Consider the following 19104-nt stretch of genomic DNA (forward strand, 5'->3'; position numbering starts at 1 on the left):
CCCCCTAGACTGTCAAGCATTTCGTGCACGGAGAGGTGCTAATTCAGCTACAAGACCTTTGGCTAAACACTCCTACTTTTAACAATCAATAAATCAACACAAACCTAACTCAAAAGGCTGCAAATTCGTAGGTATAGAACTCACTTATTATTGATAAGATATCGCTAGTTTAGCAACATCCATGACACATAATAATAGTTTGGTTTGGAGTAATATTTTAAGATCCCATTACAAAATAGCTTATTCTTGATGCTTGTGAACATTTGAATTCCGAGCAACTCTTAGTTTGGAGTGAATACTGAACGTAGATTCCCTTTTAAATGGGTAGGTATCCACATAAAATGTCTTGAGATTTTTTTTTCTTAATTTTTTTTTTTATGAAATTTGAAATGTGTGGATGAGAAAGAGAGGGAGATCGATCAAAACAACCTGAAATCATCAATTAGATAGGAAGAAATATATAGTACATAGGCATCTCAAAAGAAAGGAACACAATAATAAAACAATCAGCGACCAAGTTAGACATCCCCCACCCCCCAAAGAGATATGTATCCTCCATAGATTATCACACAAATCCAAACTAAAACAGAAGAAGCCGCTCAGCTCTTTGATTTTGAATGCTTTACAAGCCAATCAATAACTATATCAATGTTGGTTGAGTTCTTGCATGAGATCATGAAGCAACACACTTCTCTATCAGTAATTGACTTGAGATCCCTGCAGAGCACATATCAATTTTGAGTATTAAAAGAATAATTTCTTTCATATTCCTTGAATGAAAAATAGATGGTACTTAAATCATCTCAACATTCACCATAACTGGGAATTTTGTAATTTCGCATGAGAAAATTTCCATCACAAAAGTTAACAAAAAAGAAAAAAAGAAAAGAGTCTTACATTTGATCAGTCAAAGCCTGTTTAGACAGAGCTCCTGGTTTGTCAATCTTGTTCCCTAGCACTAGCAATGGGATACCACTAAGTGAGGGTTTACTCAACAAATCATGAAGCTCACTACTTGAGATCTTCACATTGTCAGGATCAGCAGCATCAACAACATAACTGCAGAAAGCATCAGGTCATTACAACTTGTTAAGTCATCATAAACCTAAGAATTGATGCTAACGAACCATTACTTAATAAACAAAGCATTAAATAATACATTATTTGACCAGAGATTCCTCAATATTTAACAGCAAAAAGTTTAGATTATACAAGCAATGTCATATATGCAACTGTATTAAACAGCACAAGAGGCATAATGTCTGTATATATACATGGATTGGTAAGTTACATAGCATCCAATGAGTCTTAAATCCATAATCTCACCCTCCACACTATTCTTATGTGGGGAGGAAGCTCCATTAAAAACAATCCAGTTTAACATCAGAATTCTCTAAACACACGTTCCATTTCATGCTTAAAAGAATTAATTGCGTATTTGAATTTGATGAGATATTTCACTAATCAGAACGTCAATCTCATTACTACAAAGCAAAATTGGTGAAGGAACAATTCCCCATACAACAATTTTGAGATGCCAAGGTAATGCACAAGTTGAACTTTTCAGTTTTCATCAGGTAAACGAGCATAGGTTTCTGTCAAAGACATACATAGACAAAAATAAACTAACAAAAAAAAAGGATACAGTATTGACAAGGACAGCTTAATATAGTGAACTTAAAATAAACAAGAAACAGAGAGTCAAGCAATTTCAATCAGTAACAATAGCATCAGGTAGCAAATGACACCCAGCCAAAAAAAAAAAAAAAGACAAACATTACATCAAATGTATAAGTACAGAAATGCATGTATATGTGTATGCACACTAAACTTTGAGAATCTTTTTTCTTTCTTAATTACACTTGTACTTAATGGGGCTTGTAACTTGATGGATCTTCAACTGATGACACCCTCCACCTTGATCATACAAGGGAAGGAGGTGCCATTTGAACTAAAGCTCATTGGCCTTAACTTTGAGAATCTTCAAATGTACACTAAAAACAAAGAGGAGCGAATTTCTAAACTTTATATAATTCAGTATAATATCTATTTCACAATAACTTTTAAATTCTCAAGAATTTCTTATCTAGACTGCTAAAAATAAATGGGCACAAGCATGCATGGTCATATATAACACATAATTCCCAAGAAAGCAGTTTTGCCAGATTATTTTAGTTTCCAATTCAAGTATTTTCCAGACTCTAGCAACCAGGACATGTTAGTTGAGGAATAGAATGAAGGAAAAAAAAAAATACATGTAGCAGACCCTAAAAAATTTGCTGAACAATAATTTCTAAACTTCAAACAGTTTGGTCCAATAACTATTTCACTAAACTTCCAGAATTTCTTGAATTATTAACATACACCACAAGAGAAAGTGAGGCTTTATAAAGCTATATATAAGCTAGAAAGCTAAATGAAAGATGGCAAACAAACCTAGGTCATGTAAAACTAAGCTTCAAATCATCACAAGTGTTTAGTGGACAAACTATGAACCTTAAATATAGTATCTTCCACACTATTAAGTAAAAGAAAGCTTTGAAGATGAATAAGGTATACAATTTCGACAACCTAAAATGAATAGCCATTACTATATATTTAAAATTTACCAAATATATTTGTATGATATATGGTAGACAACTGCACAAGAAACAATGCATAAATTTCCAATCCAAGCATAAGTGTAATAGTATGAGACATGGAAGCCCCATGGATAACGTATGTCTTTGAAACCTAAAAAAGGTTAGCATATATGTAGTCTTAAAGTTAAGCTGCTAAGTGCCATGCAGTAGACACTTTTGCTAACATATGAAAAAAGAGGGAAAGTTGGTTCCATACACAATAGCAGAAACTGCACGACAGTATCGCTCCCACATACTGCGGAACCTAGGCTGACCTCCAAGATCCCACAACTTTATTGTGACATTCCCTTTTGTAACCTTTTTCATATTGAATCCTACCTGAAAATTGAAGTATAGAAATATCAATAATAGATTTTATCCCCGAATAATAAGTGGAAATTTTTCATTGAAAGAAAAGATATCCACTACTGGGAAAGATAAAAATCAGGCATAAGACTTTTCAAAAGATGACTCACCGTGGGGATCATGTCTTCGCTATATCCACCAGTCTAGGAACAAGACAACAAGCCAATTTTCAGTGCATTTGCCCAAAGAGACAAATGGAAAATAATATAGATTCAAGGTTAATATTATAATTTACTTACTGCCACAACATTTACAAGTGAAGTCTTTCCAGCATTCTGAAGACCTATCAAAGATAGTTCCATTTCCTGCTTGAAAAAAAGGCTGCAATCACATTTACAATAGAGTAAGCTCATTCATTCTAAACTAATGATCCATCACGGTCAGTCAGAAATAAAAACAAACATCTAAACATAAAAGATTTCAAAATTTTGTTGTCATAGGATATGACCAGATTCAAGTAACAACCAAACACACTGCACGACAAAGATTAATAGCCATTTGAAGAATTTCCTATGGGGTGATTTGGGAGGAGTTGAGTATCATATACTCGAGTGTAGGAAGATGTGTGCACATCTTTAATCAGTCAGTATAAATATGGCAATTGCTCTGCAAGTTTGAAGGGATAGCGCAATCACAACTGGGGTTAAAATTGTTGTTATTACGCTCTATGTATGACATGTTGTTGTCAACAAGTAGTCATTCCTTCTCAAACTTGGTGGAATTCTGGATCTGTGTAACTTTAGATGAACCCTTGTACCCATTTCCAGTTCTGGTCCTACTAGGCTGGCCTTTATGCTTGAAAAACAAGCTCATAACAAAATTCTCACAGGTCGCAATCTTATCAAATGTATATGAATTATGGTTCATAAGGCCTAACATTGTTAAGCTTACTTCTTCTTCTTCTTCTTCAGTCACAGTTTCTACATTACTCAGTATCGATTCTGTCATTCAATAAACCCAAAATTCTATGTCGGATTGAGACTAACCATAATGCGATCAACAACAACAAACCCAGGTTCAACCCATTTCAGTATCTAATTAATTCGATCCCCAATGAGTAAAGAAGGTCCAAAAAAAAAAAAATCCGAGCAGACTAGATTACATTCCACAACACAAAGAAAGCCATACGCTTCATTGAAAAAATATATATATCAACCAAACTCTGATCAATATTTAATTCAAATTTCAAACCACGAAGTAATAACAATATCAATACAAAAGAGAGAGAGAGAGAGAGAGAGCTAACCTTCGGAGCCAATTGAGAAAAGCTTCCCACAAACCCATTGAATGATCAGAGAAAGAGATCTATCAATGATCTCTGTTTCCCCACAGAACCAAAAAAAAGAGAGAGAGAGAGAGAGAGAGAAAGAGAAAAAAAACTGTGACTCTCCAAATCCAATGGAGCTTTTGAGAAATATTGATTTCCCTCCCTTGCTTTCGGTTCTGTATTTACCGTATTCGTACGCAACAAAATTTGATATAATCTGGATTTTTGTCTCTCTATGACTACGACTCTATCTATAGTCTATACTCTACCAAGAGAAATACAATACTACTGCTACACACAGAAATAATAATAATAATAATACTATTATTACTATGGGCAATGATTGGATTCCGAAAACGACATCGTTTTGTTATTTGAAATTACTAGCCACAAATCTGGGCCGTAGGATCATAACGTTCCCTAAAATTGATATGTTAATGAATAATCAAGACGGTCCAAATATGGTTGAATAAATTTAAAGCCCATGCCCATGAGGAGTGGATTTATTTTGGCTTTCGAGAAAAATGCAAGGTTTTGTTGGCACGAACCAATAATAATAAGAAGAGAAAGGAAGATTCCATAGGAAGTGAGAGAAGTACGGGGAGCTGGGGGAAATAATAGCGTGCTGCATTGTCAGTCGGCGCCAGTGGGAAGCACGGACCAATGATTGACGATAAGATTGTTTAAATTTTAAGTGACGGTGCAACGTTCTCGATGGCTATTGGAGCGTGAGTTTCACTTGAATGGAGTAGTTGTGGAGACACTATGACAATCCGACAATGAGATTACAGTGGTACATATACATGTATTACATGCGTGATGTGATGTCCAGGAAGTTTTAACTGGCACGGCCGGCTCGTGTCTGTAATAAGCAGATTTTTTTTAGTGATTTTTTTTTTTTCAAAATAAAATTTTATTTTAATTTAATTTAAGTGTATATGCGTGTGAAATTCATTCTTAAGAACTTAAACTCCGGTCCTTACCTTTTACACCCTATAAGCACTTATACTTGTGAAATGACCATCTCATTTTACGCATGACCATCTCATGCGTGATATAATATAATACCTAAAAAATATATGGTTTTAGAGTACTTTTATAACGTATATTTTTTCCCAAAGAAAATCTTAAAAGACAATGTTCAGTTTTCGTCATACCACAATTTTGATAGTGAGAGAAGAATGGATAAAAACTTGTGGATTTATGAGAGAGTAAAAAGCAAATAGCTCAAGATCTGTCTTTTTTTAGAGTTTTGATAAAAATTGTAATATAATAGTTATGGTCACAGAATAATTCTTATTTTTCTTATTTCATCCTATTTGAATTTTTTTAAATATATTTTTGGTTAGCCTATGAGGATAATTTAAATCATTTAAATTTAGATAGTGAAGATTTTTTTTTTCAACAGCATAAGATTAATTGTGCATATTTGTCAATTGTCATCAAAAGCTAAATTAGTTGTTGACGTACTAAACAGCAATATTGTCTATCTTGCTAATTATGCACATGACTGCATGAACTTATTGAATCAAATTCTCAGGTGGAAGCTAAAACTAGGGGTGGCAATTCGTGTTCGCGTGTCGGGTTCGTGTCGTGTCAACTCATACGTATTCGACTATATGGGTCAACATTAACCTGACATGTTTATTAAACGGGTCAAAATTCCTCAACTCTAACACGACTCATTTATTAAACGGGTTAGTCGTGTCGACCTGTTTATCTAATTTTATCAAAATGAAGAAAAACATTTATGGAAAAACAAGCAAATAAATATTTTAAATATAAAATTCAGAACTAATGAGTAATTATATTATAAATAATCATTCAAAACTAAATCATATCTCAATATCATAAATAATCAATCACAATACATCAAAGAAAATAAACTATAACAACTAATAAGTTTATATACTTATAGTTTGAATGGTATATTGGTAAAATTTGATTTAATTAAACGGGTCAGACGGGTTCTATAGGTTGAACCCTAACCCAACCTGTTTATCAAACGGGTTCGTCATGTCAACCTGAATATGACATGAACTTATTAAGCCTCAACCTATAACCTGCTAATTTCGTGTTTTGTCGTGTCGAGTTCGCGGGTTGTGTCCAATTTTGTCACCCCTAGCTAAAACAATGCTATAGGGAAGCAAATGTCTGTGCTGACAAGCTAGCAAAATTGATAGTTCACCTCTAACAATCTTTTCTTATTTTAAACACTCTGTCTGTGGCGATGTCTTTACTTTTACTATATAACTTTACCAGTCTCAAATGTAATAGATTATGTATTGAACTTGGTCCTTGGGCTGTGTAGTTTTGTTTCTTGTTTAATATTTCCTATTAAAAAAAAAGTATTGTACCTACCCCGTGAAGTATTTTGATAACAACAAGTATTTTCAGGATTTTATGCACAAAAAAAAAAAGTAATTTCAAGAATTTTACTATTTTAAAATTTAAATACATTTCTTTTTACTGAAAACATGGTTAGCGCCATGTATAGTTCAAGGGGTTCAAATGAACCCCTGAGCTAGCAATATTTTATATATATATATATATATATATATATATATATATATATAATTTGTTTTTTTTATTTGACCCTCCTAAATAAAAATTTGAACACTTTGACTCTAAAATTTTTTTAAAACCCACTTGAAATAAGTTTAATTATGATCATCTTAACAATATTTTGAACTTTTTAAATACAAAAAAAAACGCCTAATAACAATCCAATTTTATCTAAAATATGGGAGAAATAGTAAGCCCAACAACAAAATAAATTTTCTTTTCATCTAAAATTGTTTTAAAAAGCTCATTTAGATCTTAATAAATTTGAAATAAACTAATGAAAATTCATAGTTTATATTGTACTATCATTGTAATATTTACATTGTTTCTAAACAAATATGTACAATATTATAGTTTTTGCAAATGTGTATGGTATAATTATCTATAATATAAATCTTACATTGATAGTATAATGTAAACATATAATCTTCATAAACTAATAAATAAAAGTATTTCAAATAGTAATAATTAAAATTCACATAACAACAACAATTAACATGCTCATTATATTAAGAAAAAATATGTCAAATGAACCTATAGTTCATTTTTTATTCTATTACTAGTGCGTACTATAGACAAATTTGTAATAAAAAAGCCATTTAAATTGTTAGATTCATATTTTACTTAAAATGTATCTTTTTACTGATCCCTTAGGAAAAAATCCTAGAGCCGCCACTGACCAACAAAGATGAATAATAATTGCAAGGGGGAAGGGTACGTACTGTGTAGCCCCTTGTATGTTATATCATGCTAGCTGCACATCATGGGTACGAGGGAGATAGATCATGAGTTAAGCAAGGTGTGTTTTACAAATCCAATTGACCCAATTGAGGTTGTTGGTTGTTTTGAGAGAATCAGGACCTCCTAATGAATAAATAGACTACTTTGAGAGTGTCTAGACTTCCTACATAAATATTCATTCAATAATAATATTTTTCAGTTTCCTCTATTAATCAACATCAAACAATATAAATAGATGACTTTACAAGATAAAACTAACATTTAAATTTTTTTTTTTAAACCTAATCTTTATCCACAACAAGTAAATAAATAGACTACTTTGAGGGAGTCTAGACCTCCTAAGTGAATATGCATTCAAAAATAATATTTTTCAACTTCCTTTATTAATCAACATCAAACCATATTACCATATAAATAGATGACTTTACAAGATTCATTATTTGATTACCCAACTCCTAATAATAAGAATTAAATCTTAAATAATTAAATAAAGACTAAGCACGTAACAGTGTGTTGACTATTGAGACAACAATAGGCTCTCCTACCTCATTGCAGTACATATAGGGTTTTTAGGTAGTCCTTGAGCATTGCTCCGAGACTATCCAAATTTGTTTGGTACATGTATATTTGTGTTGGCTAAGTGGCAACATGAGAATAACTCACAAGGTATTGGATTTGTGGTCATGGACAAAATGGTGAGTAGTGGATGAACTTTTGTTCGTAAAGTAAGGATAGGTTGCATGAATGTATGTGTATAACACAAGGACACATGTATTCATCCTCTCACATGAGGTGAGTCTCACACTTGTGGGTTCACCCTATGTGAGAGGATAAATGCATATATTGAATACATGATAGATTTTATCGCCAACACATTGGTCATTTGGAGAAAATAAGTTTGAGCTGTGATTTGCTTGGCAAAGTATGACTATTAATGGCGAAACCAATTTTTTGTCCTTTAGGGTGGGATAATGATAGTGATTAAGTTTTATTTTTCTTGATATACATTGTATTCCTACATGTATAGTGGCACAAAAGAGTTGTACAAAACAATTTTTCTTTTTTAATGAAGTACGCCTCATATGAGTACTACAAAATATATATACATACTAATTATGCCAATATTGGCAAAAGATTTTATATTTTTAACATAATTAAAAAAAAAACTATATAGCATTTAACTTTCTTTATATTTTTTTAATTATTCAAAATTTTGATTTTTTCACTATCATCTCTCTCTTTCAATGTATTAATATTATTGAAGCTGTGTTAATTGCTGAATTTGTTTGTGATTTAAGAATTGTACTTTTGCATGTGAATATGCTATTTATGATTTTATTTTGAATAGAATATTTCTTTTTTATATTAAAATGCTTTATGCGCACTAAGGACTAATAAACAAAATGTTTATTTGTGCTTGTTTATGCTTTATTACATTTTATTAACATTTTTAAGTGAAAATATACTTGAAAGTTGTTTAAATTATTTAGATATTTGTTTAGCCAATTTTTTTTAAAAAAATTCTTAAACAACTATATAATCATCTTGTACTATTTTATTATCTATTAAAGTATTCATTTTTAAAACATTAATAAGCCCATTAAACATGACTGGCATGACTTGTAACCATAATTTAATCACTATGATTAAATCTAATATAAAAAAGGTTCGATGATATATAATAATAACCATGATTCAATCATTCAAGCACTATGACAAAACATAACAAAAAGAACATGAGGATAACAACTCTTTGGAGAAGGTGAAAAACTTTCTCACGATGTTAAAAATTAAAATCCTCTTCATTTGCCTCAAAATGGAAACAATCTATTTCATTATTCAAATTTAATTCCATAAATTTAAAGGTGTATATGAAACTATATATATCATTTAAAATTTTATTATTAAATAAAGAATGCTGATTGATTTTAAATGACTGTGATATTATATATTCTTGCCATCAAAGAGAATGCTAACCTCTAAATTCTTGCCATCAAATAGATTCCCTAGATTCTATTTATCTTAATGCAAATGGAGAGAATGATACAAAACATGAGCACGCCCAGGTGCTCTTTTTCACGCCTTATAAATCTTAGCAAGGCTAATATTGATACGAGTTTACCACCATCGATCTCACCATTCAATACCAATCATTTAATGCCAACTCTGTTGCAATTGCAAGCAGTATATCCTATTTTAATCAAATAACCCAGAGACATTTGCGCAATAAGACACACATGCTAAAAGGAAATGAAAAGCCTTTTGTTCACCACCCCTATAAATATAGCAAAAACAAATAGAAGAAGAAAACTAATAAAGAAGAGAGACTTACGGAGAAAGACATGAAGCAGAAAAAAAAAGTGGTCAAATTCAACCTGAAACTTCGGCTTGATTCGTTACCTCACTCTATAATAAGTTGCTGTTCTTCAACAGACCAAATATTCAAGAATAACCATAGCCACAAGCTATTCTTACCTTACTGAATAAGTCATCATACCAAGAACCTCCCTGTCTCTACGTCTCTATATATCTCTCTCTCTCAAGTTAAAAAAAAAAAAAGTTTGGGAGAACATATATTGGAAGCCCTTTTCATTGTACAAAGAATAAAAAACAGCTTCTTCTATGTCCAACCCAAATGGGATTTTTCTTCCTTTTGTTCTCTTCTTGGTTTACACAACTTTGTTTTCACCAATATGTATAGTGTCAGCTGAGGAACCAAACTTCAAGAGGCCTGATCCTCTGAACCACTTCCATTACTACAAAGGAAGTTACGATGTTAGGAGCAAGCATTACTGGGCTGTAAGTTACATTGTCTCTTGAGGAGGATATATTCATAACATGATTCATCCTTGCTTTTCTGTGTTTTGTTCTTTGTGAGGATAGAACCCACATCATAAATGTAACTGAATATATAGGGGTCCCAACTCCAAAGCAAATGTCCAATTTTTTTGGAGCAGTCAACCATGATGTTATTAGAAAAATAGAAACTTTTAGCAAATTAATAATAATAATAATAATGTGGGGTTAAAGAAAATGGGATTGATTTAGTGTGTTTTTCTCATTTTTTCCAGTCTGCCGCATTTACAGGAGCCTTTGGATATGCAATCGGGGTAGTTTGGTTGCTGTGTGGGCTGGGATTTGGAATTTTCTTGATCGTGAAGAAGCCAAGCAGTGGCTCTTGGCTATTTATGAAGTATTTGGATCATCATTATTTACTAATGTTCTTGATGGTCCTGCTCTTCACCGTTCTCGCCATGTAAGTACGTCAAGGTGATCCTTAATTCCATATTTTTTGTCTGGTCATGTGAAAAAAGTTATCTTATGAGAGCGAGTCACTGTCTGTGACACTTCTTTGTGACCCGGGTTTTTCTTTTTTTTTTGCAATAAAAGTTTTATCCCGTTCATAAAAAAGAAAGTATCTTATGAGAGCAGTTTCATGGGACTTCTCTTTCACCATATGTGTGGGCTGTGGTTCTATAAGTGCGGTTCTAGTTACTATGTAAATAGTTTCCATTTTAGGAAAGTTGAGTGTAATAAAAGAAAACCTCAATGAGGTGAAAGCAATTTTCTCAATAATAATAATGCTTTACCTAATTATTTGTTTGTTGCTAAAGTTATGGTAGTTTTACTAATCTAGTATCTGTATTTGCATCTTCTTGGATTTCAAGAGTTGCATCCAGTCTTGTCCTCGCAGCAGATCATAGCACCTTATGGAGAACAGAGAAAATAATAAGAACTATTGTCAAAATGGGACGAGATGCCAGTCAGACCATCCAGAAAGTAATAACATCACTGACTAAAATGCAGTCCCTTTTACTCCCATATGATCCAAACATATCGATGAGCTTGAATACTACCATAAATCAACTTGGAAGAGAATCGCATGTTATCCGACGTTTTGTTGACAAGAATGGCCATTCAATTGATCGTGCAATTCAATCTTCGTAAGCATTTGTTTCCCCTAATTAACATAACTGTGATGATGTGTTGTTTATATGTTCAAAAGATTTATTTTTTGTTTTTTTGAAATGTATCTAGGCACATAGTTCATCTTGTGATTGTAACTATCAATTTGGTATTGTTGGTTGCTGCAATAGGTAAGTTTTCTTTACTGTGATGCCCTTCATATATAAATTAGGCATTACTTTGGCTGAACATATAAGTCTAACTAATGTAACATTGAGGTAGAACCAGAAAACAGGACACAATCAAAAGTAACCTCTCTACGTTCAAGAATTGGTTAGTGGCATGATGCTCATTGAATGCAGGATTAATTTATTGACAATTTTGGATGAATTATACACTTTTATAATGGAAAATAATTTGCAAAGCAATGTAATATAGTGTAGCAAATAATTTATTTATTGTTTTTGTAGATAGAAAACAAGTTTTTGGAACTTAGAAAACAACTCTTTTTTCTTTATGACTTGTACATATTTTTTCTATGCTTTGCGTACTTTTGAATCTGGTTGATTCTAACAAAGATATATCGAAAACCAACTTGGTTAGACTAATGGATTGCTGCTTTGGCTCAGTTCTGCTCTCGTTGCATTGGCACCCCGGTTTTATAGCGTGAGTAAAATTAAGTTTAAATCAATTTAATTTGTTTAAGGTCTCTCTCTTTCACCCACATGTTCTGCTTTCATTTCAGTATAATTTTCTGCTGCTGGATTTTAACAACTCTCTGCTGGGTGTTAACTGGCGTTGATTTCTTCCTTTTCACGTGAGTAAAACCTCTCCTCGCTCCTCTTCGAGAATTATGGATAACATTTAATTTTAATTTACTGTCGCAACATTGGCTTTCTTATTCACGGTGGTCATCAAATTTACTTGTTGAAACGCAGTTTTGGAAAGGACACATGTTCAGCTTTTGTAGGTTTTGAACAGGACCCCCACAATAGTAGTCTGAGCTCATTACTACCATGCAAGAGTGCCTCGTTCTCACAAAAACTTTTGGTTGAAATTGGCTACAACATCCATACTTTTATAGATCGGGTACTAAATTGGTCAAACAATACTTGCATACATGCAAAGAGTTGAATTGTTATGTCATTATGTGTAACAAGTGGTTCTATATCTTTGTGTTGCAGTTGAATTCTAAAATATCAGAGTATTACAAGATGTTGGGATTAGATAGTGGATTTAAATTGGTCTGTCAACCTTTCTCGGGAGCACCTGACTACAGCTACCTGCCGTATAGCTGCCCCAAAGATGCTATTCAAGTAGGAGACTTACCAAAAGTAAGCAAGTCATACTTTAAAAAAAATATATTGTGTGTTTTATTATTAAGGAAGACAACAGGATGAGATAGAGTAAGATTGTGGATGTCATGTCCCGTTTTAGGACAGAAAAAACTTGCATAGGTGAGAATCATGCGAGCCTCGAAAGGTGGAGGTATTTTGCAATCTTTAACGAGAAAAGAGAGGTGCTACGTCCACAACATTTTTACAACATTTTTACAACAAATCATAGGTGGTTAGTTGTTATTGGTTCAAATTTGAACCTAACACTAAGATTACTTTTTTGCCCCAACAATAACAACCAGTAACATCCTGCCACTTAGGATTTGTTGTAAAAATGTTGTAAAAATGTTGTGGACATATCATTTCTCATGAGGAAAAATGAATGATTTAGGAAAATAAATGAGTTGTGTAAGTATGGTAATGGTATAAGAGTATTAAGAAGGAAAAAATGATGCATATATTAGTCATTTACATAAATATTGTAAAATTTTATACATAACTGTTATATATATATATATATATATATATATGTATGTATGTATGTATGTATGTATATATTTTAAATGTAATAAATTTTATACATAATAAGAAGAAGAAAAAAATTTAACTGTCATATGTTAAGAACATTTTGGGGGTCATCAGTTAAATTTAATACATAACTTAAAAAAATAAATAAAAAAAACATAGAAGGGAGAGAGAAACTTTTATAAAGGAGACGAGATATGACAAATAAATAGGGAAGAAGGGGAGAATGTCAATAACAGAGAGAGGAGTGTGGATGATGTATATTTATTTATGCTCTCTGGTTGGAAGAGATAGTACATGCAAAATCTACCCCTATCATGTTTGCCATTTAGGATGGAAAAACCAGAGAACAGGATGAAGCTGGGGAAGACATTTTTCCATCTTCATTCTAACTTAAATAAGATATAAAAATAAGAAAAAAGTCGGGTAATTTGAAGTTAGTGTTATATGTGGCAAGGCTATATAGTTATCTTTTTTTTTTAAGTGCCAACTCAGCTCAAGACTTGTAAAAATGAAGCTATTGTTAAATTACTGGTTCTTCTAAAAGTTTAAGTTATTGGAAAATGATAAATTTATTTATTAAACCACGTATTTCTAACAACATTTTTAAGTTTTAGGTATATTAAAAAAACTGACTATTGGCTGCAAAATCATGTGTACTTGTGTAGATTCTTGCTGAGTTCACCTGTTACAAACAGAACTCGAGTAAAGATTGTCAAAGCGAAGGAAAACTTCTTCCTGAGGCCTCTTTCAACATGATCTCGGCTTATAGTTATTCTGTCCAATCTTTGCTAGATGTATATCCAGATGTGCAGAGCTTGGTAGAATGCACTTTTGTGAAGGACAGATTTTCAGATATTGTTTCACATCAATGCAAGCCATTTAGGAATTCAATTCGATTATTATGGTCATCAATGCTATCTCTTTCCATTTTCATGGTGGTTTTAGTATTAATTTGGGTGACAAAAGCTTATCAAGATAGAGGAAGAAGCTTCACTATGTGTTCCATCACCCCCAATTTGTGATAAAAGAAAAGAAGATGAAATTCAAATATTCTTGTGGGAAGTCAAGAAAATTCACTCCATGGTCGTCGCAAGACGTGGAATAAATCATGGTAGGAGAATAATAATTAAAATTTTTTTTTTTTGGCTAAGGTAATAATATTTTAATATAGTAGTTGATTCAAATTAGTTTATTATTGAGCCCTCAAGCACATTAAGATCCTTTTTTTTTTTGTTATTCATTACCATGAACTAGTTTATTCTTGATTGAGAATGAAGACAAAGATGGCAATGGGATGGGATGGGTTGGAACATAGGCACCACATGGTTGCATAACGTTTGAGTAATTATTCCAAAAAAAAAAAAAAGTTTAGGGAATGTTATGACCACCATCTTAAAATTTAAGAGGTGTATTAGCATTTTGCTTTTTTACTTTACTAATTACAACTTCCAAATTACAAAAAGGTAAATAATTCTTGACTTAGATAGAAAATAAATTGTTTCTTATGATAATCCTCATGAGCAAAGATTTGCTTGCAATTGTTTTAAAAGACAAGTTTAATTTTAAAAAAATATTAATTGAAGAATCAAATTATCACTATACTTTTTCCTTTTGTACTTCATCTTCTAAGTGCATGTCCAAATTAAGAATAAAATAAGAAATAAATATGTAATCATCGTACAAAATATAATATAACTGTAAAATATAATTTATTTTATTCCTACTTAGTTAATTTATTCAATTGCTTTTAATGAATTTTCATATTTTGAAATTGATGCATAATTTTTTCATTCTTAATAGTCTTGAATATATATTGGTGCATTACAAAAAAACTGGTCTACAACTACGTTTTGAAAACTTGGTTGTAGCTTCTAAAAACGTGGCTATAGGTCCATTTGATCTATAGCCGCATTTGTTGCCTATACACCATGACCGTCTAATAAGTCTATAGCTGCGTTTAAAAAAACGCGGCTCTAGTTAAAACGCAACTATAGGGTGTTCTTAAAAAATTCGTCCTTCTGTTTCCCATTCAATGGTGTAATTGTTTTTTACAATGTTCATTGCTAATGCTTTTTGTTTTTATTTATTTTTTTATTCCAATGATATCTATCGCAAATAGTAAAATCAATGACCATGTCTCCATTGAGTACACTAATTGATATAAAAACTTTTTCTTTGTTTTAATTTTATTGTCTTGTCAACAAGCTATCTAATCCCTATACCACTGCCCTCGTGACTGTGAAGACCAGGATATTGGAAAATCAAACAAAAAATTGCTTCTACAAATATATATTTTATATAATTAACTAAATAAAAAATAATCAAAATATATTTGATGGTAAATTCAATAAATTAATTATATATTTAAATTAACATGTAATTTGATTACTTAAACGTAAATTAAGAAAAATAGGTCAATATCCCGGGTTCTATTCAAAATTCTGGTTTGGTAAGCCTTTCAATTTATGTCATGCTTTTTTATTTATATCAAAATATACACAGCTTACATAGGTAAGCTAGAACAAGTGCCGAGAGGGTTTCTTGTTTGTTTGTTTTTATTTTTATTTTTAGTTTCAAACTCTTAATATGTTATAATAATTAAGAATTTATTGTTATATATATATATGGAATATATAGGTAAGAATAAAATAGTCACAAGAGAATGTCTATTGATCCTTGTTGAGGTTCAAAAAATCATAACACAAGGCTCAAAGAAATAGCACATTGGGCCAATCCCATGGAAAGTAAAATTGAAAAGAGGTTGAGCTCACAAAAGAAAAGGATGGTAGGCCTAAAAGATTTGAAGCCCAAGATCCATGAAGGGGCAGGTTTTAGAGCCCATGAAACAAAGGGAGGAAAGAAAAGGGCCCAGCCTGCCAAGATCAGAGGACCAAAGAGAGTCCAGTAGAAAGAACTGGGCCGGGATCCCGGAGACTACCAAGGGCCCGAGATCCCTGGGACGTGCAGCATAGCCAAAGTGGGATTGAGACAGCTCAAAAGGGGAACCAAAAAAGCACAAGAAATGAATGACAGATATGTCATTCTCAAGCACTCAGTGATGCAGCAAAGAACCAGAGAGTTTGGAAAGCAACAACTCACAAACAAGGAAGCTGTACCTCGGGGAACCTAGGAACAAGAACTATGAAGGGAAGTAGCTAGGGGAACTTTCAACCTGGCAGGAATAGAATCGATCCACTTAGGAAAAATGACAAAAAGGAAGGGAGGCCAAAAAGCTGAGGAAAACAGAGAAACCTTGGAGAAAGAGAAATTGAAGGTCAGACATCTTAAAATGGAAGGTCAGCAAAGGACTTTTGGATAAAAGGCATTAAAAGAAGAAAACTGTGAGAAACAAGGAATGGGCCAGCCACCAAAGCCGCTGGCACGCTGCGGGCTCTGTTACCCAGGGAAGGAAAGAAAGGAAACCAGCGGTACCTCGGAGCCTTGAGGCAACGCTATAAAAGGAGAAAGCAACAACAGTGAAGAGACAAATTTTCAACAATAGTGAAATTAGAATAGAATAAAAAATTAAAAAAAATTAAAAAAAAAAACTCTGTAAAACTCAAAAAAAAACAGGGGAATATCTCTCGGTATCCCAAAAACAGCCACTATAATACAATACTTAGATTCAAAAGGATTCAAATTTTGCAAGTCTTAAAGGTTGAGATAACCATCTAAGTCTGCAATTTTTGAGCTTATTTGGACCTTGTAACATGATTTAGTGAGCACGTTGTAATCCATAATTAAGAAAACTAATGGATATTTCTTATTAATTTGAGGATCCCGAAAAATTATTTTGTGTGTTTCTTTATTACATTGTCTTCCTTTGCTGTTTTCTTGTTGTTCAGTACATATATTCTCGCTTGCTAGTGTATACGTATTGTAGGAACCTTGCTTATGCACCACTTGGTTTGTAAACAACCTATTTAGCTGCGGTAAACCAAGCCCAGCCCACCAAACAACAAGCAAGGCACCCGGGATCCTTGATTCTATATGGGCCTAGGTATCGTCCAAAAAAGGACTCTCACAATCCTATTTCATTCCCTCCTAAGCATTTCTCCTAAAAAAAGAGCAAAACTTGTTCCTTTGATCAAATAAAGGTGAAATATTGATTTTATCCTTATATTAAAAGAGACAAATAAAAGTTGAAAGGTGTACTATAAAAATTATATACTTCTTTACTCCCAAATATTAGGGATGGTAGCAGAACGGGTAGGAAAAAACCCGCACAGGAAGCAACGCAAGTTGGAAGTATTTTCTCATCCCTAATAAGGTGATTTCAAAAATAATGCAGACCACCGCACACCCTTGGTGCGATGGTCACTCCACAGGTATAAATGCTTGTGGAGTGTGGGGGGCAAGAGTCGAGGTTCAAGTCTCCAAGAGGGAGCTTCACACACATATACACTTAGATTAGGCTAGAGTAGAAATTCTATCTTGTATAAAAAAAATGCATTAATAATGAAAGAGAAAGTGGAGTGAGAGTGATAACGGAGAGAGTATGTGTGTATGTGTCTTAGGGATAATAATAGGATATGTGAAATATATATAAATAATTGGCCGGCCCATTTATTGGCACAATTAGCACAAAGTGGCAAAGTATGGTGAAGTTTGATGGAGATCCTTTTGATTTCCAGGACCAACTTCTACAAGTGATATTAGGTTTGACTTGAGTTAGTGCATGTACTTTTTTTTATATTTATAATTCAATAATCACAACAAGGGAAAGGAGGGATTTGAACATTAGACATTTTTGTTGGAAATGCCAGAAAATGTAAGTTGAGATATAATGCTCTTCATGTATATATTAGTTCTTTTTGTTTGTTTTAATGAAAGTTTTGCATATTTTCCCAGAGAGAGAGAGAGAGAGAGAGAGAGAGAGAGAGAGAGAGAGAGAGAGAGAGAGAGAGAGAGAGAGAGAGAGAGAGAGAGAGAAGATTCAAAGGAAACTAAGGCCCTGTTTGGTGAGTTAACTCAAACTTACATTTTTACATTTTAAAAAACTTTACACACATTTCCACACATTTTTTCATCCACACAAATTTAAAAAAAAAAAATTACAAAAATCTCATCTCAAACTACTCTACCAAACACCCCCTAAATTGCCTATTGAAAATAATTCAATATAAGCTAATTGCTTAAATATTCCAAATTCATTATTGTAGGGATAAAAGGCCCAAAAATGCCTATTGGGCCATGGGCCTTGTCTGAAGGTGTTCATTGGTCCGAGGACAAACTAATGATAAAGAAGATGTCAGACCTAGGGGTCCACAAGCAAATTGTGACCGAGGAGGCTAAGGGTGGTAGGCCTAGGAGGGGTATCTCCTCGGCTAGGTGAAGCAAATGTCAAATGGTATGTCCTGTTGCCTAGAACGATCTTCCAGGAGGTTCTATTGACGAGGATATTTTTATGGGAGCACAGAGCAAAAGAACAGCTATAAAATATCTAAGAGAAAGCTGCTACCACCGCATTAAATGTTTTGTATCCAACTCTCTGGCCGCATTAATGAGGAAGTGATGTCTGGACAGTGATTTTCAGCCTTACAACTACAGCCCAAAGATTTTAGGAAGGGGCTAATGGGACAAGTATTAGCACTAGCAATCTAGATCTACACATGGAAGGTGGAAACAAGGAGGAAAAAAGGGGTCTAAAACTGAGGAAGGTCCCTGAGAAAGGGGGAAGGAGAAATTGAGAGGAAAATATTGTTGCAATCTAGATTTGAACTTGTAATCAAATTTGAGAAGGAACATATATATATATATATATATATATATA

General features: G+C 32.8%; 2 protein-coding genes across 2 annotated transcripts; one reads left to right on the forward strand and one right to left on the reverse strand.

Annotated features, from left to right (window-relative positions):
- Positions 1–417: 417 nt before the first annotated feature.
- Positions 418–4486, reverse strand: LOC142624455 (ADP-ribosylation factor-like protein 8a). The gene is made up of 6 exons (XM_075798024.1): positions 4234–4486; positions 3227–3308; positions 3098–3130; positions 2839–2960; positions 898–1059; positions 418–717 (listed from the first exon to the last, which is right to left on the reverse strand). Exons 1-6 carry the CDS (start codon positions 4269–4271, stop codon positions 600–602), a joined length of 555 nt encoding a protein of 184 aa, XP_075654139.1. The 5' UTR covers positions 4272–4486; the 3' UTR covers positions 418–599.
- Positions 4487–10151: 5665 nt separating this feature from the next.
- On the forward strand, positions 10152–14385 carry LOC142623345 (uncharacterized). The gene is made up of 9 exons (XM_075796741.1): positions 10152–10359; positions 10632–10816; positions 11229–11504; positions 11599–11657; positions 12096–12132; positions 12212–12283; positions 12405–12555; positions 12651–12800; positions 13997–14385. Exons 1-9 carry the CDS (start codon positions 10183–10185, stop codon positions 14351–14353), a joined length of 1464 nt encoding a protein of 487 aa, XP_075652856.1. The 5' UTR covers positions 10152–10182; the 3' UTR covers positions 14354–14385.
- Positions 14386–19104: the final 4719 nt, after the last annotated feature.

The sequence above is a fragment of the Castanea sativa genome, chromosome 2 (genome assembly GCF_040712315.1).
Source record: "Castanea sativa cultivar Marrone di Chiusa Pesio chromosome 2, ASM4071231v1".
NCBI classification, from domain to species: Eukaryota; Viridiplantae; Streptophyta; class Magnoliopsida; order Fagales; family Fagaceae; genus Castanea; species Castanea sativa.